At 38.7% G+C, this 27,673-nt stretch overlaps 3 protein-coding genes across 7 annotated transcripts; 2 read left to right on the forward strand and 1 right to left on the reverse strand.

Moving 5' to 3' along the window:
* LOC131335588 (calmodulin-binding protein 60 A-like) lies at positions 1-8,163 on the forward strand. 2 transcript variants are annotated; one of them, XM_058371021.1, is made up of 7 exons: positions 1-96; positions 2,023-2,104; positions 4,360-4,418; positions 4,510-5,003; positions 5,825-5,985; positions 7,162-7,365; positions 7,439-8,163. In XM_058371021.1, exons 1-7 carry the CDS (start codon positions 26-28, stop codon positions 7,991-7,993), a joined length of 1,626 nt encoding a protein of 541 aa, XP_058227004.1. In that variant the 5' UTR covers positions 1-25; the 3' UTR covers positions 7,994-8,163. The 2 variants fall into 2 exon arrangements, with proteins under 2 accessions (XP_058227004.1, XP_058227005.1); XM_058371022.1 differs by lacking the exon at positions 1-96 and adding an exon at positions 1,644-1,738.
* Positions 2,166-27,673, forward strand: LOC131335587 (uncharacterized). 4 transcript variants are annotated; one of them, XM_058371016.1, is made up of 7 exons: positions 20,209-20,391; positions 21,023-21,101; positions 23,060-23,118; positions 23,208-23,698; positions 23,956-24,116; positions 25,094-25,294; positions 25,375-27,673. In XM_058371016.1, the coding sequence occupies exons 1-7, from the start codon at positions 20,360-20,362 to the stop codon at positions 27,277-27,279; spliced, it is 2,928 nt and encodes a 975-aa protein (XP_058226999.1). In that variant the 5' UTR covers positions 20,209-20,359; the 3' UTR covers positions 27,280-27,673. The 4 variants fall into 4 exon arrangements, with proteins under 4 accessions (XP_058227002.1, XP_058226999.1, XP_058227000.1 ...); XM_058371017.1 differs by lacking the exon at positions 20,209-20,391 and adding an exon at positions 20,451-20,588; XM_058371019.1 differs by lacking the exons at positions 20,209-20,391; positions 21,023-21,101 and adding an exon at positions 2,166-2,184.
* LOC131335589 (uncharacterized) lies at positions 10,323-11,793 on the reverse strand. Its single transcript, XM_058371023.1, has 3 exons — positions 11,487-11,793; positions 10,885-10,992; positions 10,323-10,751 (listed from the first exon to the last, which is right to left on the reverse strand). The coding sequence occupies exons 1-3, from the start codon at positions 11,791-11,793 to the stop codon at positions 10,585-10,587; spliced, it is 582 nt and encodes a 193-aa protein (XP_058227006.1). The 3' UTR covers positions 10,323-10,584.

Raw genomic sequence — 27,673 nt, forward strand, 5'->3', positions numbered from 1 at the left:
AGCTTAATAAATACGTACATGGAGGATGATTGGATGTAATACTACCAACGCCGATCGTCGGCCTCGCTCGCTCTCTCTCCCTGTCTCCACTGAAAGGTGAACTTTCCTTCAACTCTTTCTTTCCTCTTCTCATTTTCTGTTTATCATTCTTTCTGTTTTCGCTCGCTTTCATCCTTGAGTAGTATAGTTTCTGGCATACTCCGTTATTCATATGGTGCTTTTGTAACTTGGGAGTATTTTCTTTGTGACTTTATGATCCCGTTCGTTAAAGGGTTTTGGATTTTAGATTCTAATCATTATCCTAGTTTCCTCCGACCATTACCCTCAATTTTCTCTCTATCTCTCTAATCATTACTTCTATTTTCAATCATTAATCTAATCCAAATCCAAAATTCCAAAATGAACGGGTTTCTTTTGCTTGGCGAAAGTTAGTATTGTTAGGATTGTTAGATTAGCACCTTAGGGGAGTTGATCAACTCGATCCTAACCTGTGTACTCCTAGCACCTAAGTGCACCCTGATGCCGTTGGGTCAAAGGGCTCTTGGTTTGTGACTTTATGGGTTTGTATCAGGGTTTGCAAGTTTAATTATGTGAGTTTGCTGTGTAAATGGTGGGTTGTATGTTGGTTTTCTAAGAGCATATCTCCAACCATACTTGATTTCTTTGTTTTTGTTCTTCAAATCTTTATTTTGGAGGATTTCACTCCTCCAAACATACTTCTCTTTTGTTCATCAAATTAAAGAACCATTTTTATTTTTCAAATATGAAGAACCATCCCTCCAAATGAAGAACATTCTTCTAATCAATTGGCACTATTCACTTTATCTAGAATTCCCACTTCATCCAATATATCATTTGACATCCCAAATCTATTACCAGCCCAATCCTTCGTACTTTTTCCTTATTTTTATAAAATACATGTATTCTTCAGATTATTGCTTCGTTTTTCTTGTTATAATCGGTACCAATGGTAATAAATAAACAAAACCTACAAAATGAGATTAACATTGGGTATACTAAATAAAATCTGATGTAGGCAATTTTAGAGGTAAGTTTGGACAGAAATTTTGGAGGGAAGATTATGGAGATAGTGAAAAAGTAGATGCTACTGCTCTGCTGACAGGCAATGATTGCAGATGCTCAAACATAATCACTGGCAACACTGAGCAAAAAATCTATTTTTGCCGTTTTTGCGGTTTTGGCTACATCAGTATAGATCACCTTGGACAAGTCTCTGATCTATTGCCATCCTCCAATGCATAGTTTGTACGAACTTTTGGCAGCATAAGTATGTTTTTTAGCAGCTTGAGTTGCTTTAAAACTTTCAATCTTCTGTGTAGATTATGTGAAGCAATAAGTGACATGCTTGATAATATTTTCTCTTATTGTGATTAATAGGATATGAACATATAGTTTTATGTTAGCTCTTACTCTTAATTATGCATTAGTAGAGGTATCTTCTTAGATTTCCTTTTGCAAATCTTATTATCTACACCAAAATATAACTACTTTTTTTTTTTTAGCTCGGCAAAATATAACTACTTAAGAGCCATTGTATTAATTTCTCAAAGTAACGAACCACCCATTGACGGTTCTTACATCCACGTCATTTACATGTCAAAATTCTAAGCTAGTCAAAGGTTTTAGAGTGGCAAAAATGCCGCAGAAATAGGCAATGTTCAGTCGGAGGAAGGAAACAATAGTTCAAAGGATAGGCAAAAAAGCCTGCTTTAAGAAGGTGATCTATTTCCTTTCTCTCTTATTCTTCTTCTTATGTAACCTTTTTTCTTTTGGGTAAGTACTTTGGTATAGTACATAGTTGTCACTGACACTATTTTGTTAAAGAAATGGAAAAATTGAATGAGAAACGAGGTGGGTATCTTGAGAATTTCAATGGGTCAATCTCTGAATGTGTTGGGCAATATTTAGATTATTGGAATTTCAATGGGTTTGATTAAATTGACATTTTGACAGAGATGAGTTTAGTTTTGGATTCTTACCCTGTTTTTTATGATATTTCAGTGCAGGATCAGAGGTTATGAAGTTGCAACCGGATCTGCTTTCTGTGGAGCCTAAATTAGAGGGCTTGATTTGTGAAGTAACTGTATGCCCCTCAATTTTTAGTTGCTTCTTAGAGAGCTGCCGTTTAATATGATTCTTATCAATTTCGCTGTTTAAGATTGTGTATAGACTATCTGTTCTTTTTTCTTGCCTTGCTGAATCTGTTTTCTTGAATGGCTAATTCTATGGTGGCCCACTGAAAAACTGTTTGGAGTGCTACATATTCCCTATTTACACACTAAAATGGTTTTTGTTAAGGGTATTGCAGTCCTGCGTCAAATGAAATACCACTCAAATCTGATAAAGAAAAAGAGTAAGGACTGGAGACTAGAGTATAAATCAAAGTGGTGTTGTTTATATACTTGAAGTGGTGGTTAAAAAGTACATGGGGTCGGCCTATGGTCAGATTAAAATGGGTCCTGACTTGTTTATTTGGCTTTGTGGTGTTTGGTTATGTACCGAGTGGCTTTATGTGACGATATGGTTGGACTTGGGGCCCTGGGGCCCAAACTAGGTTTGTTATGAATGAAAGTGGCTAAAGATCTCGGTGCATATGATTTATGAATGCACCCTTTTGGGTATGTGCTCTATAACACTTGCTTTCTTGAATTGTTTAGTATTATTGGAGGCTGATTCATTTAGCTCTTAACTTTGGTCTAGTTGTGGATTCTTTCCTCCATGTCAAACCCTGTATCTGCCTGCAAGAGTGCTATCGAGTTTGGGAGTTTTATCAAGATAGATATGAAATAATTATCTAAGAGTGACTGGAATCCATCATATTAAGATTCCAAGTCCCAACAAGATACATCTCTTCTAGCTCTAATCCATCATAGTCATCTTCGGGCTACAATGGGCCATACGTTTAGCCTTTTTATGATTTGGCTGCTAAAGACCAGGCAAATTAGGTCAAGAAATGGAAGAATGCCACATCACCAACCAATCATTGGGGTTTGGAGAAACAAACAACTTGTCGGTAAAATAAAGATGATATTTTTCGGGGTACATTGGCTACGGAAATGAATAATTCGCCTGGAATTACTCTCATTGAATATTAAATCCCTAGATTTAATACAAACAAATCTCCAAAGGGAGCCTGAAGTACAATAATTTTTTAAATCAGAGTGAGACCGAACAATTGCAATTTGGGGCAACTACTAGTGCACAAACTCTATAGACACCTCAAACTAAAAACAAGGAGGAGAAGACTGCCGGGCTGAAGCCTGACTAAGCGTGAGTCACGCTTCGCTGACTATTTGGGGTTAGGTCGCGGGGGTTCAGGGGCGGCACCGACGGCCAGGGATGGGGCGCCCCTGCAAAACCCACACTTCATTTCCAGTAGGGGTTTGAAGCACATCTCTTTTTGATGACAAGTAGAGGTACTTTCCTTGGAGGCACTTCCTTGCATCCAAAGTGACATTTGTTTGTTTTTTTTCTTTTTTTTGGTGGCTTAAGTGCATAAAACTTTAATTGTGTAACATGCAGCCTTTAAGCTGTACTTGCAGATCAAAAAAAAGGAAGCTTTACTTGGATCAAGGATTTGTGGATGGGTTTGGGATGAAAACAGAAGGCAACAGGGGATTCCCTTCACCTTTTCTTTTGCCTCAACCATCCTCTCCACAAACGCTTGATCCATGCACAGCCTTAAAGTACTGTCATGTTTCTTTTATAGTTTGAAGAGGAAGATCTCTTGCATGTGTTGTAGTTCCAAAAAACTGTATGTCTTGGTGTCTATGCATTGTTTACGCTGTAATGAAGTGTACATAAGTTGAATGGTTCAGAAAATTCTGAAGTTCTATTGCAAGAATAGTGCACATAAATTGCATGTGCTGTTAAAAACTGGTGATCTATTCCATACAATATTATGCTTCATAATTCATCTAGTCTAAGAGATAATGTTTGCATATGTTTTTTTTTGCTCGACTAATGTTTGCATATGTTGGTAGTATAGGCATAGCCCTTGTGATAACTACGTTATTTGAAGAGTTCTTACTGTAACATTGTTTCGGGCCTTACCCAACCATCTTTAAACTAGCTGTATGGAACTATGAATACAGTTTTCCAGCTGTATACTTTGATGTCCAATAAATGGTACGGTGGGTTGTTTGTTTTCTTGGTACGGTGGTAGTATGCACCCAACTACTATATGTAGAATGTCAAATGTGATCTCCCTGTGGATTACAGCATTAATTAATTGCAATTTCTTACTAATGTCCGGAAACCATTTCACTTCTTCCCATCAGATTACATTCTTCTGTTTGTGTCTAGTAACATTTTCCTGATGTTGCCTGGTGTCTCCAGATAAATAAAGAAGTTGAACTGCCACTCACAAAACAAATGCAGTTGTGTAATGAGAAACGGTGAGAGAACATAATGTTAATGTCACTCAATCTAATGATCCCCATTTAGAACTATTGTGTTGATGCCACATCCTTTCCGATGCTTGTTCAGGTACTCTGGGATCACGGACCCTGGGCATGAGACATATCTTTCTACATCAAGAAGTTTACAACTACAGTTGGATAGACTCTCTCTTCCAATATTGACCGGAAAAAATATTACAGGAGAGAATAAAACCCCTATTGGAATAGTTTTATATGACGTTCGCACAGGACAAGTTGTTGACTCTGGCCCTGAAGCCTCAGCTACTGTGGAAGTAGTAGTTCTTGAGAAAGATTTCTATGGTCATGATTGGTCACTTGAAGAGTTCAATAGTAAGATTGTCTGGAAACGGGAAGGAGGAAAAACTCTTCTCGTTGGAGATGTTCATGTTAATCTTAAGGAAGGTGTTGGCTCCATTGGCGACATTCACTTCAGCCATACCAAACGCTGGATGAAAAAAATTGAATTCAGGCTTGGTGCGAGAACTGTGGATTGTGCTCTTGGACACAAAGTAAGAGAAGCAAAGACAGAGTCTTTCTTTGTTAGGGATCGCCGTTTAGAATGTGAGTATTTCTTGATTAATGTGGTTTCTGTTTTTGTATATGATGTCGGGTGGATCGCGTCCACGTTCCTTGATCGGTTGGACCGTTCGCGGTCCAAGCGTCGTTAGTCCGACGTTACGTTCACAAAACAAGTCGGAAGGTTTCGATTGACTACAGATTGATAATCCGATCGATCTGTTGGTCAATTCGTCTAGTCCCACACAAGTCAGAAGGTTTTGATTGACTGCATATGCAGTTTTTGCCATTTTTGGAAATAATTGATTTGCTTATAACTTTTAGTGGGAAACTCCGTTTTGGTTGCCGTTTGTTTTGGCATTTTTCTTATTTCACCTAGTATTTAATTTTTGCAATTTATTTTTGAATTACCATTTTTTGTTGTCATTTTTGTGATTTCTTTAATTTCGGCTTGATTAGTAAGTTTATAGTTGGTCTAGGGTTTCTTTGCCGTATAAGTATCATTGTAAGCCGTACGGCAGAACTTGGTTGTTATTGAAGAAAGAAAATCGATATTTATCTCCTATTGTGTGTTCATAGAGGGAGTACCTCTTGTTCATACTTGTTCGTGGTTTGCTTGTGCGAATAGTTCCGTTTGGTCATATGCTTCCCTGCATCAGTATATCTTTGTAAAAGACAACAGTTTTAGTAGTATATTGTGTTTGAGGTCAATTATGGGAGGGGTGGAAATTGATCGTGAAATTTATTCCAATTGGTGTTTCCAGAGAACGTAATATCATTACGCACAGGATACCCTAGTTCTGAATATCTTGTAGCTATTTAGTAAAAGAAGAAACTCCATTGGAACTTCTGGTTTTTGTTTGCAGTGTGCAAGAAGAACCATCCCCCATCTCTATCTGATGCAGTCTGGAGATTGGAAAAGATTAACAAAGATGGAGCTTTCCACGACCGTTTGAGCAAGGAAAACATTAATACCGTGAAGGATTTCATGACTCAGTTCTACATGGACCCTCTTAGGCTAAAACAGGTAACAGTTGCAGGACATGTCTGGATTGTTACCTTTCTAGTAATATGGTTTACTTGTTCCTCTATCTGTGCACCATTTTGAGCTTAATACAGCTCCCCTCCTTCCATACCCAGTGTTTCTTGATTTATTGATAAGCTTGTGACCATTTTGCTTACTTGCTTAATTTAGATTTCATCAATTCTGTTAAGGCATCCAACTCAAAAGCAATTGGCAAAGAGCGGAGACGCCGCCCCGGCTTATATAGTAGTTTTGGATTTTAAAATTGACTACAAGCTCTAACACTCCTCCACGCGTGCGACCCCTAATCCGCCCATGGAGAGGTAAACAAAGGACCCATAACATTGGGGATCGCAACGAAATAAGGTGCGCTTAAGGCACAAACAATGGGGCAATCAATTAAGAGAGTTTTGTCCAAAAGTTTCCAAAAACCTAGCTCTAATATCACGTTAAAACATCCAACTCAAATCCAATCGGCAATGAATAGAGAGGCCACTTAGGCTCGTATGCTATTAAGTATTAACGAATGTGGGACAAGCTCTAACTGATGCTTTGAAAAATTGTTGCTCCTCCTTTTCATTAAGAGGCCATGTTTTTTAATTGTTGCACAAGAGAACACGTTCGAACATGAACTTCTGTCACTTATGACCTGACAGTACTTCTTGGTTATTTTTTTGTGTGACTAAGATTCAGTTGGCACTCAATTGGATACTATTACTGGAGATGTGTCCTTACCCCTCCCCCTCTCTTTTACCCCCCAAAAGAAGAAGCTGTATATGAACTCTGAGTCAGAACTCTAGTTATGCTTTCATAGTATATATACTACGTATGGTTTGCCCAGTGCTTGTCCTCCAAAGACAAGGCAGTGGGAGCATAGGGTGGTCACTGTGTTGACCTTTGGAAAAATGTTTATGGCATTTGAATGCTCGATATTAAATTTGTTGCTTGGATATTCGAGATTCTGAGTCCGAGATTTATAGGTTGCTTTATTCGAAACCCCATGTCCATGCTGGACAAGACCTCCATTGTATTTCTTTACAGGGAACCTCATGCATCTATATTAGTTCATGAAACTTCATGATCGTAAATATTTTTGTTCATGTCTATGAAAAGACAACATTTCCCTCTGCTCTCAAAATGTCAATTTCTAACAAGAATTGGTTTTTTTGGTTTCTGTAGATCCTTGGCACGGGTATGTCTAATCCGATGTGGAAAGTTACTGTAAACCATGCTCAGACGTGCATACCTGATCCAAGGTTGTACGTCTACTGTCCTGGATCTCAGCAGAAAACCTGTGTGGTCTTCAGTGTTGTGGGACAAGTGATGGGACTTCTTTCGGAATGCCAATATACCCGTCTTGATAAGCTCTCTGAAACTGAAAAGGTACTCTGGATAACTTGCTTTGCTTCTTCGTTGTTTCATTCTCTTTCTAATCCTTACCTTCTTTTCTCTTCAGGGGGACGCCCATAACATGGTAATAGCTGCATTTAAAAACTGGGAGAAAGTTGACTCTTTCGATGATGAGGCCTTGCTTATCAATGCCTCAGCACACTTTTTCAGTAACATTCTGCACGCCAACTCAACTGACATTAAGGTTTTAACTTCTGAAGATGTTGGCGGATTCGATTGTCCACAAGTAAGTGTATGTTCTCCAGATAGCAATCCATCCGTTTATTCCATGGGAGGTGTGAATAGAAGGGATGATTTCAATTTTCTTGATATCGACCATTTGGATCCTGTATACAACGAAACTTGGAATTTCAATGGTGAAGTTGCCAACTCCCTAGGTGCTGGTTATTCCTTCCAATCTGGGAATTCTTGTTTGGGGCCTGATTTACAGAGTGTTGTCGATCGATTCTCTGTGGCTTTTGCTCAGAGGAATTGGACGATGTTATCCAGCGTGCTGAAGTGGTTCTCAATACGGAAGGATTCTGCCCGAGAAAACCCATGTCAGAAGAAAGCAAAGACTTTGTTGATTGGCGGCCCCGAAAAAATAAAATTATTTTCATAGAAAATTGCAAGTTTCTTTGTAGTATGTGCTGCCATAATCGTGTGCATTTGTAGAGTCGGAGGAAGCTTTTTGGTTGCCGTGTAGGATATATAGTACTCCTTCCGTCCTTTTTTAAATGTCCTACTTCGTAACTCCAACTTATTAAAAAAATATTATCATTATACTTTTCACATCAACTTTTTCCTCCACTTTCCCTACTTATCCATCATCATTACACTTTTTACTCACTAACTTTTCAAAATGGAATATACTTTTAGGGACAAAATAGACAATATACCAATTTTTACTCACTAACTTTACCAAATGGGCACTTATTAAGGGACAGCCCAAAATGGAATACTGGACTATAATAAGGGGACGGAGGGAGTATACTGTACAACTAGTAGGTTAAGGCATTTTTAATTTTTTGGATGGTCTAGATTTTAAAAAAACTATTCGCTGGAAGAGTTTTTTTAAAATCCGGACAATTGATTGCCGAAACGGACGGCTGAGATTGCGCGGAGCCATGAATAATAACTTATTCACGGCACTCCTCATATAGTGCTAAACAGAATTACATTTTCCTTAAAAATCTGTCACTTACTTTCTGCTCCTTCCTCATGTTTTCTATTCTTTACACAACTTTCGAACATACCTTATACTTCAAAATAATTTTTGCACAAGCTTTCACTCGCGCGGAGAGTGATCAGAAGAATTTTGCTGTTCGTGAGAGTCAAACTAGAGACTGTGCTCATAAGTCACTTACTTCCCCTCTCCTTACCACTGGAGCTAACACTTAGGGATCTGGTCTATGCCTCTTTGAAGAAAACTCTCCTCTGATCATGGGTTTTTTTTCTTCACGTTAATCTGTTAATAAGTTAGATACTACAAAAAAAATAAAAATAAAAAATTGATATTACTCTATCAATTCGAACCTAGTACCTCACCCTTAAAAACCAACTTCAAGGGAAAAGATGCAGAAAGGTTGCCCTTGTGGCCAATTAGCATCACCCAAACCTCTCTTTGGGCTTATGGGCAGATTGGAGTACTAAGGGATGCTAAGAGGGGAAATCCCATAGGAATCACTGACACAGTCCGCACGTGACCTAAGTTTGTAGGCACCATATACCTGCGTGCCCAAGACCAATGGTCAAATCTCACTAATATCAACAACTAAAGTAAATTGAGATGTCATTGCCAATACTAAAGTAAGTTCTATAGTAGTTAATGATTGTTGGCATTGGCCCAGAATTAGAAGCTCTGTAACTTCGTGCATCATTGCCAATACTTCTCCAAATCTTAGACCTGATACTGATTGTGAAGACTCAATCAAATGGATCTTACATCCTAGTGACCCTTTCACTACTAAATCTGCTTGGGAAGCCATAAGAACTAAAGCTCATGGTGTTCCTTGGCACAAGGTAATCTGGTGCTCCCATTATGTCCCTGGATGGTCCATCATTCTGTGGATTGCCTTCCTAGGCAGGCTATCCCGTCTGTGGTCCATCAAAGACGGGATCCTTGCATGGGGGGTTATCTCTGAAGGCATATGTGGGTCGTTTGGTGTGGTACTGAGCAAAAAACACGACTGTCTCCTTTTCAAACTGTGATTATTCTGCTGTAGTTTGGTCTCATTTCCTTCAAGCAAATGGTGTTCTGAGGGGTGGTTTTACTCTACGAGATGAGATAGCTTGGATGTGTCAGCATAGTAACAGTTCCAGCTTTAAAAATTCTGTTTTGAAGCTTTCTCTGGCAGCTGTGGTCTATGGTCTTTGGCGTGAAAGGGATTGTAGAGTTTTCAAGAGACAAAGCTTCAACCATAGGGACCTTATTATCAAGATTGCAACAGATTTGACGTGTGAATGAGTTATCTCTAGTCAGTATCAACTTTGGAAGCATTCACCAATAATAAAGAGCAGTATGTGAATAGTACTTTTCAACAACAATAATGAAATAAAGTTCTGATAGAAGAGAAGCAAAGCATGTGATGATGGGGCCCCCAAAAGCGTACCCTCTTCATTTGAGAGCTTGCTTTATCTCATGGAGAAGGGTCAAAAAATCAGATGAGAATCGTCCGATATGCCAAGCTTGGCACATCCCCTCAGTTTTTGCTTAGACTCCTTGATTTTGTTCTTGGTGTTCATGTACTTGATGGTTTTGTTCCTGTTTCCTTATAAGCTAGTCAGTAACTCGCTCTGCTTTGGATTTCAAGGGCATTCCCTTGGTCTTTTGATCTGGTTGTTTTTTTTTCTCAATGAAAATTAACTTGCCAAAAAAAAAAAAAAAACTTAACATTAACAAAGTAACTTACTTCTTGCATGTCTTAAAATAGAAAAAGCTAGACAGGTAACTTTTTTTTTCCTTTTTCACCTAAAAACTAGTTGTTTCTTTCTTTTGCCTTATTAAGAGGCTAACTTGATTTACCCAAAAAAAGAGAGGCTAACTTAATCCTCACAGGATCCTTAAAACACCAACACCCTAGTGCATGTCTTCAAGGCCTTCTAACCTTGCCGAGCAAAAAAAAAAAAAAAAGGCCTTCTAACCTTCTTTCTTTCACGAGTTCAGAACTCAGATCAACCCGGACTACAAAATGGACGTCAATTACACTTATGTTAAATGTAATGCATTCCAAGTAATGCAGATGCACTCTTGAGTCTTTCAGGGAACTTGGCTTCGGAGGTTAGTTCTTCTTGCATATAAACCTTGCCGATATTATTATTTCTTCTTGCATAAACCTTGACACAAACTGGATCAGCTGTCACTGAGCAAACTGGATCAGCTGCCATTGAGCCAAGAGAAATTACAAAACATAAAGAAAATGAGCCAAGAGAAAACTTAAACGGAAAGCAGCGTAATGAAATTAGAAATCAAACCTAACAAGTACAACTAAACATCCAACGGGTAGCACCTACCAGCAACATCCTCCACCTGATCACTATCTTCTGAATTATGCACTGGGGGAGGACACATGTCGTTGATGCAAAATCCATCATCGTCACCAGAAGCGGAAAATTCAAAGTCTTCACTCTCAAAACATATGAAAACATTGTGCAGAAATCAACAATGACAGTCCAAGGCAAGTGCAGAAATCAACAATGGCAGTCTAAGGATAGTACTGAAAAGATTTCATTCAAATGGTTCAATTACTTACCTTCATATGGTTCAATTGGTTTAGATGGGCTTCTCTCACACAAAACAAAATACTAAACTGATTTGGGCCTAAGGCTTATTTAATTTATATGTCAAACTCCACTTTTTTGAACAGTTTTGAACATCTCCGATTGGTATCAAACTCCAGCTTTAGTTTTTCCCTATCCACGCAAAAGATGAACTGGATATAGATTGGATAGAACATCCACAAAAAGAAGCCAGCACAAAACATCAGGTGATATAAAACAGCTAACCAGAAGTGGAAAATCTAAGGCAGTCTAAGGCTAGTGCAGAAGTCGACAATGGCAAAATGCAGAAATCAACAATGGCAGTCTAAGGGTAGTGCTGAAAAGATTATAATTACCCATAAATGGTTGAAGGGGAGTAATGTAAGTGGAACTGGCTGCAACTTCTTCATTCGTAACAGGACCATAATTGGAATACAAATGTGGGTCCATTGGTGGTTGTTCGGCTGCCAAACTGGAGAGCGGTTGTGGATTGGAGGAGCTCGGAGAGTTTGCCTCAGAGGAGGCACCTTGGAGGTCATCCATTGGTGTTTGTTCGGCTGCCAAACCGGAGAGCGGTTGTGGATTGGAGGGGCTCAGAACGTTTGCCTCAGAGGAGGCACCTTGGAAGTCGATTAGAAGACTGCCTGTTATTCCATTCTTCATTGAAAACTTTATAGCTCCCGTGCATAGAGCAATCCTTTCCCTTTGGCCCTGACCGACTTGTTTGACCACTTATATCAACCAAGGCCTCCCCCAATGTACACTCAAACTCTTTTGCCAAGCCGAATTGCCTAGGGCAAAGATCGGGACGGTGGTATGCAGCCTTTTCAAAACACAAGACAATTGTTCTGGACTTCCCCACAATAGATTGTCCCCTAAAAACTCGGGAATACGGTTATTCAGCATTAGGTACGGCTGCCATTCAACCTGATCCTCCTTAATACCACGGAGAATTCCCGACCAATCAATAGCTTTGTTGTGATTGTTCTTTAAGCGTTTCTCAAGAAGATTGGCCCAACTTGAAGCCAAAGGAAAGTCCCTAGAGCTATCCACTTGTCCTTTAGAAAAACCAAATGCTTGCGCAAGTGGAGGGAGATGCTCAAGAGCAAAAACATTAGAACAAAAAACTGAAATATCAGATTTGTCATCTCATACTCAACAAAAAGTACTTGCGAAAAAACTGAAATGTTGCTTACCGTCAAAGCAAAATAGAACCCGGCTCCATCCTTTCTCTGTTTCGCCGCCACCTTGTTGAAAGACGAGCAAATGTGCCAATAGTGCAGCGCCCCGGGCATAACTCTTAATCTCAGTTATATCTTCCAGTAGCGGAAGATAATGAACCGAGACATGAGCCCCTGTAGTGCTGGGCGAAATTACACAGCCAATGAGAAACAAAACAAATACCCGGACATAAACTTTTATGTCATCGCTTTCTTCCGCCACCTCTTGAGGAACTTTCATGAAGTTCTCTTGCAGCCAATTTAGAGACACAACAGGGTTGTATTTCTCACCTTTCAACTCACAACCATTTTTACCAAGAAGCCTCGCACAAACCTCCTCAGGAGAGGTTGCTTCAACCCCGGTCACAGCCTTCCCATCTATAGGAAGTCCTGTAATAAACATAACGTCTTCCAAACCGAAACAAATATCCTGCTTTAGTTCCCCACCAATCGAAAAAACATACCTCCTTTCGTCAAATAATTCTAACAAAGAACGTATTAAAGACTTCTCAACCCTAAAATTTCCCAATGGTAAAGGATTATCAAATCCGGACCCTTTTAAACGACGACGGACTTTATCATCAAGAGTCCATTGTTTCAACTTGTTACCTCTGCTGGTTACGTGATTCTACAAGGAAAAAAGAAAAACAAAAGATTTAGTCTTCATTCACACTTATGTTACTCGGACTACAGTATCGGTATGTGTCTAAAAATTGTACTCCGTATGGTGCTTATCAAGCAACAGCAGCGCACAATGTGTCAAAATTAATGTCAGAAATGCAATACCAATCAAGAACATTAACAGATAAGAGAGTGTACAAACCACATGCAGTCTCTCCTAGCAAGGGATGGATTTTCGAAACCATCTGCTTCATCTAAACAGATCTTTCAGTGTAAATTAAAGCCAGCTAGCGGCATTTTTGAATATTAAGTCGAGAGAATGAGCGAAAATTGTAAGTAAGAGAACTCCAATATGTCAAACAATAAAGCAGTGAATCTAGAACAAGAACAAGAGCATGTTTCGACGTTGAAAGCCAACTCATGAAAAATGAAGGGCAGTTCTCCATCTAACAACTTCACCAGAGGCCAAACACAGAAGTGTTTTAGTTCCCCAAATCTCGTCACATGTTTTTTTTTGGGCAAGTTAAATCTCGTCACATGTTGCCGAAACAAACAAGGACAAATCCTAGCAGAACTGGCATTCAACTCAGAACCCAATACAGAGAGGAAGGTTTAACTAAAATAGGGATGCATATTTACATTGAAACAAAAGGGAAGCACATTTTGGAGGAAAAGCTACATCGGGCATAACCAAACAAGGCTTATTACGAGTTTAGAACTCTTGAACGACCACACACACATGCACGCATGCTTCCAAGAGGGAGTGCCATCATAAATTAACACGAAGTCGGAGGGGAGGGGAGGGGAGAGGAGAGGGGGATAATCTCTGCTCTTTCTTGATAAAGTAAGTTTGGTCTCCATTGAATAAGAGAGGAGTCCAGATCCCCAATCCGGACAAGGGCCTGTTTCACCCCTTAGAGCCGTTGATTTCGCAAATTAATGGCTGAGATGTGCCAAACACTTTTTGCTCCAAAACGACGTCGTTTTGGCTTGGTACATCTCAACTGTTGATTTGCGAGATTAACGACTCCGAAGAGTAGGACAGGCCCCTGGCCGGATTGGGCTCGTACAGAGGATCCTCGGTGATAAGAGGACATGCACGTAAACATTCATCCAGTCTCTCTGCAACCCCTGACCAGAGTATGGTTTCCTGCTAACTTTGTCCGAGATTGGTATCTTGGAAATTCTAAGAAGATTTGTAGAGAATCATGCAAAGAAAAAATGCGTTTGGATTTATTTCGGATCTTACAAAAATTTTAAAAAATATTTATAAATTTTTTAATATTATTTTATAAGGCCTCCGTAAAAAATCAACTCTAACGAATATCAATAAATATTACTTTTAGATTCGTAGAGAGAAACTGTTCAGTTCATTCCTATGAATTTAAAAGTAATACTTATCGATGTCCGTTTAAACTATTTTTTATAACGTCTTATAAAATAATAATAAAAAATTTATGAATATTTTTCTAAATTTTTGTAAGGCCCGTGTCCAAATGCATTTTTTCATCTCATCTCTTGGTATCTCTCCGCGCGAATAAACTCCGAAAGTTGACTGATGTGATTGAAGCAGTCATCAAAGTGCGGGATCACCACTTCCCGAGAATTCTATTCAAGCGCAGAGTCTTACCAAATTGATAGTCAAAGTCTCCTCAAGCGAATAGTACTCTCCAAATTGATTACTCCATCTCCGTACATATTAAAAATGGGCCCTGTGGAGACAGCAGTCATAGTTTTTCAAAGGGTTACAATTTTCGACACGACACGAAGTTAACGGGTTAGGATTGCCTATTTCTGACACGAATACAAATATGACACGACACGATAACACAAAAGGTTAAACAAGTTGGGTTAGAATTGACAGAATTCTAACATGAACACAAGATGACACGATACGAACACGACACGAGAATTTATAAAAGGACACGATAACACGACATGAACCCAACACGAAGTTAGCGGGTTAAGGTCGGTTATTTTTGACACGAAACATGAATATGACACGATACGATAATACAAAAAAACTAAACAGGTCGGGTTATGGTTGAAAATTTTTTTTGACACAAACACGAAATGACACGACATATATGATACAACACAACACTATGTCCACCCCTAGTTTTTCCTTTCTTCTGGGATTTTTGGGTGGTATGGTGACGACGGTCGCTCTTCTATTCACGTCCCCGTTGATGCATGGTATCTATGTTGGCTATTATAGTATGGAGTATTACGATCCTAATGTTCCACATCAATTAAATATGGGCTTGGCACATTAAGATCGTTACATATTATTCGACTCCACCTTATTTGAATCCGGACTACACTGTACAATTAGTAAGTTTATGTGAATAAGTGGCCCTTGACAGAGCTCAATGGAGGAAAATAATTTATATAACCGACTCCAAGTAATTGGAATATAAGACTCGATTTGATTTACCGTTGGTTCTTTCCCGATGGAATTTATGGGGTACAAGATAACAAGACAGTGAAGTAACAAATCAAGGAATACTGTGTTTTTTATATGCCCGGCAATGAAGGAGTACCGTTAATCTACTTTTTTTCACACTCCCTTATTTGATGAATGCATTTCGCATTCCTTACTTTTTCTTTCCTGTTTATTCTTATATTATGTATAGAAGTATGATGGGGCAACTATTCATTTTGAGGATGAGGACATAAGTATTCAAAACTACTAGGATGTGCACCTAAATAAGTCCTCCAACTAGGATGGCTATTTAATTTCTTCTTAATAAAAATCATTAAACAGAATTACATTTTCCTTAAAAAAATCTGTCACTTACTTTCTGCTAACCCCTCACGTTTTCTATTCTTTACACAAGTTTCAAACATACCCTGTACAACTTCTGCTTCTATACACTTGGAAAGTTGTTCTAGTTTGTTTGTCACTACTTCTGCTTCTGGACAAAAAAAAAAAAAGGTTTTAAAGCTGCTTAATTAAAAAGTCTGTTAGGAAAAGTATCAATTTTCTTGATTTTCAAACTGAAGCTCCCTTCCAAAGCTTTTTCGCACACAAGCTTTCACTTGCGGGGAGAGCGATCGAAAGAATTTTTCTCTTCATGAGAGTCGAACTAGGCACTTACTTCCCCTCCCCTTACCACTGGAGCTAACACTAACACTTTGGATAAGGTGATGGTGCAGCCAGGTAACACCTTCCACGGGAGGCCACATGATCCCACGTGACCCACATGTATATGTATAAAAGGATACAAGGTGATGGTGCAGGAGCCAGGTAACATTTTCCTCCTTCACCTAAAAACTATAGTTTCTTACTTTTGCCTTATATGTCAAGAGGCTAACTTTGATTCTCAGAGGGTGCTTAAAACACCAACCCAAGTGCCTTCAAGGCCTTTCTAACCTTATTTCTTTCACGAGTTCAGAACTACTACTCAGGAGTACTACAAAACGGACGTCAATTTCACTTATGTTAATTATGTACGTTAATGCGTGGAATGATTTATATAAGTCTTCTTGTGCCATCACAGCTATTTGTTGGCTTATTAATTGATCTAGTCCACCAATATTCATGATCAGTAGTTTATCAGTCTTCAATCAGTATTGCTACACACACAGCAATCTGTGCGCAGATTGTGCACAGATTTCGTTGTGGGGTCCACCACGGGTCCCACACAAATCATCCGAGCCGTTCATTAAATGTAAAACATTTTTTCAAGGATTTCCGTATAAAAATAAGCCCAATCCAATATCTATAGGTGCCTCATCCAACCATCTAATTTTTCATTCAGATTTTCGGATAATGAAAAGTTATATGATTGGATCGAGCACCTATAGGTATCGGATTGAGATTATTTTTTACAAGAACCCTTGAAAAAATGTTTTACATTTAATGAACGGCACGGATGATTTGTGTGGGACCCGTGATGGGTCCCATAATGAAATTTGTTCACAATCTGTGCACAGATTGTATGTGTATGTAGACTTTTTGGTCTTCAATTTCCTTGGGCAACAAGGATCACATAGTTAGGTTCTTAATTTATTCTCTGTAACAGAAGGTAAAACTTTTATACTTTTTTTTTTTTAATGTAGGATGTCTCGGGTCAGCTTGCGCGCACCTCGGACTAATACCAACAGCCCATTCCACAGCCTTCACACGCTTGCGCGCAGTGGCTGGGGGTGATCAGGCCCTGAGAGGTTTTAACAAGAAGAATCGAACATGAAACTTTAGGTGGGAACACACCCTTAAGTCATGTGCCAAGAGTACCATACCAACCCCTTTGGGTTATAGCTAAGATTAATGTTCTCGTAACTGTACACTAACTATTGCGTGGATGTATTTGACTTTGAGAGCTTTGACCCCTTCTAAAGGAAGACGGCCATTAAAAAAAAAATGAGGCAATAGTGATGAACAAAAAAATTGTCACTGAGCTAACATAAAAGTATATAGCTAAAAGCTTTCAGTGACAGTTTTTCACCTTACTGTTTAGTGACAGTTTTTCACCTACAGTCACTAAAAACCTTTAGCTACACATTTTTAGTGATAGTTTAATGATAATTTTTTTGTCATTATCGCTCATTTTTTTTTTGAAGTGTTTTTTTTTTTTTTTTTCATTCTTATACTATATCCTAAGGATCACATGCTTTGGCCCATTAATTCAAAGTCTCAGTAATGGAGACCGGAAAGTTGTTTACTACCTTCCAAATTCTTTGTATTCAAATTTTCTTATTGCGGTGTTTCGATGCATTTTCAACCATGAGATCATAGAATCTTAGAGCATCCGCAATGGGAATAATCAAAATCGATAACCAAAATGTGCCACGTCAGCATTTGATTATCCATTTAGTTCATAATCAAACCTAACAAACTTGATCTCCACATTGGTTATTTTTGTATCCCTATAAAAAAATCCCCACAATACGCAATGCATCTATATCCAATTGCAAACGAGTTCCAATCACGCACCCGACCACACCAAATTATTCGTCTCGATGAGACGATTCTAATGTGAGGTGTTTTTTAATTTTTTAGTTTTGAATTTGGTTATTGGGTTTGGTTATTGAGTTTTGGTTATTGGTAAAAGTTATTAAGTTTGGTTATTATTGGTAAAAGTTGTTAAGTTTGGTTATTCAAAGGTCAAAATTTGATGAGTTGCTAAGGCCATCCACAGTGGTATAATCAAATGTCAATTGTTTTTAAAGTTAACAATGTTGATGCAAAAGATTACTCACAATGGTATAATCAAATTTAGCAACATTCTTAGAAATAATCAAATTTTGAGTTTTGGATAACCAAAACTAACAACCTTTTTCAATAATCAAAATTTGTGAATACTACACCACATAAGTTAACTAGTTCCAAAATTTGTATACACACGTGTTTCAACTAGTATTTTTTTTCTTCCATTCTTCGCCCACTCTTTTTTTTTTTTGGTTAAAAAAATAAAATTGAAGAATAAAAATTTTATGTAGCCAAGCTTTTTCGGTACTCTATATCTTTTTCACTTCGCCAACAAACTATTTCTCTTTCTTTTCCTCCAAAAGTGAAACTCATATCTCTCGATCATCTACAATTCAATTCATCGTCGCCGGATTAAGGTATTTCACTCTTCTTTCCTGTTTCTACTACCCACCCCCGGAAAAAAAAAAAGGGAAAAAATCATAATATGAGGTAAGGAAGTCACCGATTTTTTTTTCAAAATTAAAAGAGGGAATCGATATATTTTAACTCATAAAAAACGAAAATGGAGGGAAGTGAATGACGGGAAACAGGGGAGAGAGAGAATGAAATTGTAGTTGACCCCATATTTTGATTATGGACTAGAAGTGACCATAGTGAAGCTTAACATTGTTAAGCTTAGCAACCTCTTAAGTGAATAATCAAAAGCTGATGTGTCAACTTTTGGTTATCCTTTTTTGATTATACCACTGTGGATGGCCTAAGAGGTTGCTAAGTTTGGTTATTACAATATGAGCATTTTTTTGAGCAAATATTGTTAACTTTAGCAACCATTTAGTTTTGATTATTACATTGTGGATGCTCTTAGGAAAATGCCACCTAACCCAACAATTGAGAATACACGAAAACGCTGGTACAAATTTGGGCAAAGACGATTTGAGCTTTTTCTTTTATTGGCTAATAATGTAAAATGGTGGGCTGAATTGGACCAATGTAACAACCCCCAATCAAGAAACTCACCCAATTTAGAATGTTCAAATGTGTTCGAATGTAAGTCATAACTCATCCGACCAGGAGAAATATTGATCAGTCATCACGACGCGGACTCTGATACCATGCTCGGAGATTATTTGGGCTCTTGCATGCATCAGATGCTTCTAGACTCGTTTTGACTACGATTCCTGAATTCCCAGCCTTACGCACTATCATAGCTCAGCACGTGACATCACCTCATTCTTCAATAAGCAAATCATGCACGACATGAGTTGGATCCACTTCGAGTGATTAGGAAAAAAAAGGGGTAAAAAAAGTTTTTCCCAAGTATCTGAGTTTAGGTGGTGTTCCATTGACACTTTTTTTAAAGTTTACTTTAAAAAAATTTACATTTTATTTTTATTCAAATTTTTTATTTTTGCGTTTGAGAATTATAATAGGAGTATACCCGGAAAGTTCTACTCACTAAACTATTCCGATTATTGTCGTGGGTCACGTCGGAGCCACATGGCCAAAACTGGACCAGACCGGATAACCACCACAGTACATCCTTGGCCCGTTAACAACGTTGTACGATATGACAAAGGCAAATATTTGTGGGGCCCACCTTTTGCAAAACATGAGGAGTGAAAGATTTGGGTGCTGGGAGCGTGGGTGAAGTAAACCACGAAAATGTATGGTGACTGTGAGTCTGTGACCTCTTCGTTTACAAAAACACTACAGCCACCGAACCCAAAAGCGGTGGTCGGCCACCGCACGCATATGGAGTCCATTCTGAGCCTTGCACAGATAATTCGAGCCGTTCAATAATTTATAAAAAGAAAAACCAAGCAAGACCCGTGAGAAATCACACAACGTCCAATACATGTAAGTGCTCGATCCAAACTTTCAAAATCAAATGATTCGAGCCTCTCAAAAGTGAAAGATTGAATTAAGCACCTAAATATATCGGACAGGGTGATTTCTCACGGGTCCCACTCTGTTTTTTTTTTAAATTATTGAACGTGCGGTGGCCGGTCACTGCTTTTGGATTCGGTGGCTGTAGTGTTACTTTTTCGTTTACCAATTACCGTTGACGTGACGGTTCTAACTCCTACGTCAATTAACACGCCAATAGAATAAATAAGTTCTACGCCAGTCAAAGGTTTTAGAGCGAGAAGACGCAGCAGAATGGAGAAGAGGGAAGAAATAAAAGCAATGTTCTTTCTTTTTCTTTGATCATCAGAAAATGAAGAAATAGGCAATGTTCAGTCGGAGGATAGGCAACAAAGAAGGGTGCCTGATTATTTTCTATTTTCCGATCTTTCTAATTCTTCTTCTTCTTCTTATTTGGTACCTTTTTATTTTTTTTATTTTTTATTTTTTATTTTGGCAGGGGGGGTGGGCGGCGGTTAGAACTAAGGTATATACAGTCCATAGTTGTCACTGTCACTATTGGATGAAAGAAATGGAAAAATTGAGTGAGAAACGAGGTGGGTATCTTGAGAATTTCAATGGGTCAATGTCTGAATGAGTTGGGTAGAAGAAAATGATTCAGAAAATGAAGAAAATTCGAATAATGATGAGAAGGTCGAAAAATGGAATGAAATTTTAGATCGTTTCGAAAACCCTCTATATAGAGAATCTGAGATTGATCAAGTTTTCCAAGAGAAACTCATGAAACCCGATTCTACAGAAAATTCCCTCAAGAATTTTCTGTATTTTTCGCATTATTTGATCTTTACATTCTTGGAATTTCAATGGGTCTGATATTTTTTTATTTTTTATTTTTGTCTTTTTGAAAGGAATTAGGATGAGTTTAGTTTTGAAAGGAATGAATTTCAATGGCTTTGATTAAAATGACATTTTGACAGGGATGAGTTTAGTTTTGGTTTGGTTTCTTACCCTGGCTTTGATGGTTTTTCAGTTTAGTATCAGAGATTATGAAGTTGCAACCAGAGATGGGTTCTGTGGAGCCAGAATTAGAAGGCATGATTTGTGGAGTTGTAAGTGCATGCCCCTCAAAAATTTTTTTTGCTTCTTAGAGAGCTTCGTTTAATATCATTCTCATCATTTTTTGCACTTAATGATTGGGCATATGCAATCTAGTTCTATTTTCCTCTCCTTGCTGAATCTGACACTAGTGTTCTGGAATGGCTAATTCTATGGTGTCCCATGTGAAAAATGTTTGGAGTGCTACATATTCCCTAGGTATACATTAAAATACGTTTCGTTAAGGGTATGCCAATCCTGTGGCAAATGAAATACCACTCAAATCTGATAAAGAAAAAGGGTAAAGGGCTGGAGATGAGAGTATGAATCACAGTTGTGTTGGTTGTATACTTGAAGTGGTGGTTAAAGTAAACAGGATCGGCCTATGGTCTTATTAACATGGGTCCTGACTTGTTTATTTGGCGTTGTGGTGTTTGGTTATGTACCGTGTGACTTTTTGGGACGAGATGGTCGGACTTGGGGACCAAACTAGGTTGGTTATGATTCTTATGAACGAAAGTGGCTAAAGATCTTGGTGCATTTGAATGCAAACTTTGGGGTATGTGCTCTATAACACTTGCTTTCTCAAATTGTTTAGTAATGGAGGCTGATTCATTTAGCTCCTAACTTTGGTGTAGTAGTGGATTCTCTCCTACACATCAAACCTTGTATCTGCTTGCAAGAGTGCCTTTTCGTATCACGCTCTTGCAGTTTATTCCTCCGGTGATATTAAAGGCATTCTGAAGTTGTGAACAGCTTTGTCATTAGAATTTTGTTGCTTCAATTTGGCTCTTTGCAAATGTTGCATTTACAAGCGACTCTCATATACTTCATTTCCAGTAGTGGGTTGAAGCACATTCCTTTTGATTAAAAGTAAAAGTACTTCCTTTGGAGGCACTTCCTTGCATCCAAGTGACATATTGTTTTGTTTTTTTGGTGGCTAAAGTGCACAAAACTTGAATTGTGTAGCATGCTATCTTTAAGCTGTATTTGGATCAAGGATTTGTGGACAGGTTTGGGATGAAAAGAAAAGGTTGGGAATTCCCTTCACCATTCAAAGTTATTTTCCCCTTCACCTTTTCTTTTGTCTCAACCACCCCCTCCACGAGCCCTTGATCCACGCACAGCCTTAAAAAACGGTCATGTTTCCTTTACAGTTGACGAGGAAGATCTCTTGGATGTGTCGTAGTTCCAAAGAACTGTATGTCTTGTTGTCTACTTATTGATTACGTTGTAATTAAGCGTACATGTGTTGAATAGTTCATCAAATTCTGAAGTTCTATTGCAAGAATAATAAGGATGAATTGACATGTGCTGTTAAAAACTGGTGACCTATTCCATACGATATTATGCTTCGTAATTCGTCTAGGTATAATGTTTCCGTATGTTTGCAGTTTAGCCCTTGTGATGACTATGTTATTTGAGGGGTTAAGCTTTCTTATCGTACAGTGGTTTTTGTTGGCATTCTTGAACTAAAAAAACTACTCCCTTAATTATCCTCCTTCTCAAGGGACCTAGTTGGGGCTTTTTGTTGTAGGTAAAGTTTGCTATGGTGGATGCCCTTTCTTTTTGCTTTCTTACTCCATATGCCAGTATAGCACTGGAGTAGGATTTATGCTTTCATGTCAATCAGGGGACACTTTTTTCCTATTTGTCAGATATTACTCGGGTTTTTATCAATAACTTTTGGGCCTTACCCAACCGTTTTTAATCTATCTGTATGGAACTATGAAAACAGTTTTTCAGAGTGCCTCCTGGTCTACCACGTCAGCTTTTTTGTTTTCTTGGTGCGGTGGTACTATGCACCCCTCTTCTATACATAGAATATCAAATGTGATCTCCCTGTGGATTACAGCATTAAGTGCAATTTCTAACTAATGTCCTATAAAACCATTTTCACTTCTTCCGACCAGATTTCATTCTTTTGTTATGTTTCTAGTAGCATTTTCCTGATGTTGCCTGGTGTCTCCAGATAAATAAGGAAGTTGAACTGCCACTTGCAAAACAAATGCAGTTGTGTAACGAGAAATGGTGAGAACAAAATGTTGAGGTTGTTGCATCGAATGACCCCTATTTAGAACTATTGTGTTGATGCCACATCCTTTATGATGCTTGTTCAGGGACTCTGGGAATGATACATATCTTTCTAAATCAAGAAGCTTACAACTACAGTTCTTGCATAAACTCTCTCTTCCAGTACTGACCGGAACAAAAATTAAAGGAGAGAAAAACACCTCTATTGGAATAGCTTTATATGATGTTTTCACAGGACAAGTTGTTAACTCTGGCCCTGAAGCCTCAACAAAGGTGGAAATAGTAGTTCTTGAGAAAGATTTTAATGGTTATGAGGGAGATAGTTGGTCACTTGAAGAGTTCAATAGTAAGATTGTCAGGGAGCGCAAAGGAGGAAAAACTCTTCTTACTGGAGATGCTTATCTGACGCTTAAGGCAGGTATTGGTTTCGTTGGTGACATTTGCTTCAGGCATACCAAATGCTGGATGAGAAGGAATGAATTCAGGCTTGGTGCAAGAACTGTGGATGGTGCTCTTGGACTCAGGGTAAGAGAAGCAAAGACAGATTCTTTCACTGTTGAGGATCGCCGTGGAAAATGTGAGTATTTCTTGATTAATGCGGTTTCTGTTTTTGTATATATTTGTTAAATGGCGACAGTTTTAGCGTTATTGCGTTTGAGGTCGATTATGGTAGGGGTGGAAAGAGATCGTGAATTTTATTGCAATACGTGATTCCAGAGAACGTACTATCATTACGCACTGGATACCCGAGTTCTGAATAGACTTATAGCTATTGAGTAAAAGAAGAAAAGAGTAAAAGAAGAAACTCCATTGAACTTCTGTTTCTGTTTGCAGTGTACCAGAAGAACCATCCTCCATCTCTATCTGATGCAGTCTGGAGGTTGGAAAAGATTGGCAAAGATGGTACTTACCATATCCGTTTGAGCAAGGAAAACATTAATACGGTGAAGGATTTCATGACTCTACTCAACACAAACCCTCAGAGGCTAAAACAGGTAACAGTTTTTTTTTTTTTAATCAGATAAAACAGGTAATTGTTGCTGGACATTTCTTGATTTTTACCTTGCTAGTAATATGGTTTACTTGTTTGCTCTCTCTTTGCAACATTCTGAGCCTAATACAGCTCCCCTCCTTCCATACCAATTGTTTCTTGATTTATTGATAAGTTTGTTATCCATTTTGCTTAGCTGCTTAATTTAGATTGCATGAATTCTGCTAAAGCATCCAACTCAAAACCAATTGGCAATGATCGGAAAGGCCACCCCAGGTCATATATTAGTTTTGGAGGTTATAATTAATAAATTTGGGACAAGCTCTAACACTCTTCCACACGTGCGACCCCTAACCCGCATGTAGTGAGGTAAACAAAAGGATTCATTACAAGGGATCACAACGAAATAAGGTGCACTTAAGGCACAAACAACGGGCCAATCAATTAAGAGAGTCTATTGACTTCCTGTTAAAAAAAGAAGAGAGTCTTACCCAAAAGCTTACGAAAGCCTACCTCTGATATGATGTTAAAGCATCTAACTCAAAACCAATTGGCAATGAGTGGAGAGGCCGCTCAAGCTCATGTACTAGTTTTGGAGGTTATAATTAACCAATTTGGGACAAGAATGCTATGAAATATTGTTGCTCCTTTTTGTCAAGAAGCATGTTTGTTAATTGTTGCACAACAGAATACGTTCGGTCATGACCTGAGAGTACTTCTAGGTTATTTTTTTTGTGTGACTAAGATTCAGTTGAACCCGCTTGTGCTCGGACTATTGTTACATGTCAGTTTTAGCTTTCTGAGGACTCCATGTTGAACACATTTCACTAATTCCAGACGGGAACATGATTTTACTTGGGGTTATAGTTTTCCACCTGTTGATGTCTAGCACATTAAGGTTTTCATGATATGATGATATGAAGTAGTTAATCGAGGGTGTCTTGACGTAACAATTATATTGGCTTCTGGGGATGTCTGCAGATCGTTGGTATGCCTACTAAGATATGGGACATCACTGTGAACCATGCCCAGACGTGTGCACTTGACAAGAGGGCATATTTATACTGCTCTCCCACCTCTCAACCAAAAACTGCTGTGGTTTTCAATGTCGTGGGACAGTTTATGGGGTTACTTGTGGAACATGAGTTCATTCCTGTGGATAAGCTGTCCGAGACAGAAAAGGCACTTTTCTGGTTCCTTACTCTTTATTTCTGCCCGTTTTTGCTCAGGTCTGACTTTTTTCTGATTGATTTTGGTATCAGGCTACTACCGACAAGTTGGTAGTTTCAGCATTTCAACAATGGGAGCAAGTAATATCAGTTGATGATGTGGCATCTCTTATGGCAAGCTCTCAGCAGCTGACTAATGCTCATCATCACCCTTCAACCTCGACCACTCTTGAGAGTTCTAATGGTGGCTGTAACTTTGAGACCTCTGATACGTTTGATAACCATTCAACTGAAGTCAGTTCACTTGGGGGTGCAAGTACTTTGGATGACTTCGCCTCTCTTGGTTTTGAAAACCTGGATAATATTGGTGGAGTTGACTTGGAATCTGTGGGACAAGATATCACAGATGAGTATCTAAACCTGGATGGTTTTGGTGATCTTCCTAGTGTTTTTAACCAGTCAAACCCTGTAAGTACAGGGATTTTTGATGGCCGTGCAATTGTAGCTTCTCACAACCTTGCCAAATTTGATAATCCACAACTGGATGTCTCTTCTCATGAGATCATGTCATCCCCATGCGATATCGATTTCCTTTGCGATTATGAGTCCCAAAGTATAGATGATATCAGTAATAGGTATGAACAAACTTTGACTTTCACAAGCCCAGCCGCCAGCTCTTCACTCTGTGATACCGATTCCATGATTCAAGCCTTCAGCAAGTGTGACCATCTGCAGATTTCTGATAATCACTATTCCCTTCAATCTCATGACGCAACTTCTGAATTACAGGGTGGTCCACACAATGCTGTTAATGGCATTCTTGTGGCTGGCTCTTCAGATGTTACGATGTATAAAGCTCAGATGTATAAAGCTCAGAGAAGGTACTTGTCTAAAGCAAATGCTCAGAGAAGATGGAGGATGTTATTCAGCGTAATGAGGTGGTTCTCAGTCAGGAGGAATGTGAATAGAGAAACACTTTTGGAAGAGATGCATAAAGATCCAAATGCTTCTCCGCAGACCAATGTACAAAGTGCGGTCAATGACATTTTGTTTTCCATGAACAAGGCTAAGAGAAGATACTTATCGAAAAAAGACAAAGCAAAGAGGAGATGGAGGATGTTATTTAGCTTAATGAGATGGTTCTCAGTGAAGAGGAAAGTGGCCCGAAAATCCCCATTCAGGGAAATTCCAAAAAGCCTTACTCCCTCTCCTGGAGACATCACATCTTCCATCTATTCCAAAGGAGGCATGAATAGCTTAATCTATGACCGACCTTTGATTTTCCCAGTTTGTGACATGACTCAGACGTTCAGTGAGGATGAGTGTTTGCAACTTCTGGATAATAGTTGCTTCGTCCAATCTCAGAACTCAGAGTCAGAATCACCAGCCAACATACACAGTGCAGTCAATGACGCTCTGTTAGTTTGTTCTCCAGCTGTCCCCATCAATAAAACTCACAGAAGACACCTATTAAAAAGAAATAAAGCTCAGAGAAGATGGAGAATGTTATTCAGTGTAGTGAGATGGTTTTCTGTGAGGAGGAATGTGGCCAGAAAAACCTCCACTGAAGAAAACCCACTTACACTGAATGGCTTGGATAATGTTGGTAGTTTGCAAAGTACTAACTATACAAATTGTAGTTCTGAAGAACCTATGCCAGGTCAAGTCACCAACTCCTTGATCTGTGACATGGAAACTATGACTCAGGGATTCCACAATAATGGAAAACTACAAATCTTTGATACTCATGTTTCCCTCCAATCGCAGAATTCAAATCCAGAATTGCAGGCCAGTGCCAGTCTACATGACAATATCAATGACATTCTATTGGCTTGTTCTAGCTCGGTTGCTATGAATAAAGCTCAGAGAAGATACTTGTCAAAAAGAAATAAAGCTCAGAGAAGATGGAGAATGCTATTCAGTGTGGTAAGGTGGTTCTCTGTGAGAAGGAATGTGGCCGGACGTAGGCATGCTATAGATATGCGAAAATTCTGCTAATGGGCTATTATGACAAGCTGCTGTTCCATTTGCCTTGGTTTGCACTTGGAGTAAGATAAGATGCCTGCAGAACCGGTAGTTGTGACCTCTGCCTGATGGAAGACAATAGCCGCCTCTCTTTTCATTTTGTTGTTGTATATTTTAATTTTTTGACTCTAGAGTATAAGTTGTAAGGTTTAAAGGTGCTGGCTAGCCTAGTAGAAGTTTCTTAGTTGTCCTGGTAGAGGCTAGGGATCATATTGTTTCCTAGTCTGGCTTCGGAGGGACTGCATGAAGCTTAGTTGATGTCTTCCTGATTGTCATTAGACTCATCCATATAAAATCATTTATCTACTGATATTCTTGTAAATTATATTCTTTTTTATTAGATTGTATGCACATGACTTCATTTCTC

This window comes from Rhododendron vialii, chromosome 8a (genome assembly GCF_030253575.1).
Source record: "Rhododendron vialii isolate Sample 1 chromosome 8a, ASM3025357v1".
Lineage (NCBI taxonomy): Eukaryota > Viridiplantae > Streptophyta > Magnoliopsida > Ericales > Ericaceae > Rhododendron > Rhododendron vialii.

Coding starts and splice junctions, on each gene's coding strand:
- LOC131335588 (XM_058371021.1), top strand. CDS start 26: ATGATTGGATGTAATACTACCAACGCCGATCGTCGGCCTCGCTCGCTC. Junction 4,419..4,509: donor CAGTTGTGTAATGAGAAACG/GTGAGAGAACAT, acceptor ATGCTTGTTCAG/GTACTCTGGGATCACGGACC. Junction 5,986..7,161: donor ACCCTCTTAGGCTAAAACAG/GTAACAGTTGCA, acceptor TGGTTTCTGTAG/ATCCTTGGCACGGGTATGTC.
- LOC131335587 (XM_058371016.1), top strand. CDS start 20,360: ATGTTCAGTCGGAGGATAGGCAACAAAGAAGG. Junction 23,699..23,955: donor TGAGGATCGCCGTGGAAAAT/GTGAGTATTTCT, acceptor TTCTGTTTGCAG/TGTACCAGAAGAACCATCCT. Junction 24,117..25,093: donor ACCCTCAGAGGCTAAAACAG/GTAACAGTTTTT, acceptor GGATGTCTGCAG/ATCGTTGGTATGCCTACTAA.
- LOC131335589 (XM_058371023.1), bottom strand. CDS start 11,793: ATGAAGAATGGAATAACAGGCAGTCTTCTAATCGACTTCCAAGGTGCC. Junction 10,993..11,486: donor TCCCCTTCAACCATTTATGG/GTAATTATAATC, acceptor TTGAGAGTGAAG/ACTTTGAATTTTCCGCTTCT. Junction 10,752..10,884: donor TCAGGTGGAGGATGTTGCTG/GTAGGTGCTACC, acceptor GCTCAATGGCAG/CTGATCCAGTTTGCTCAGTG.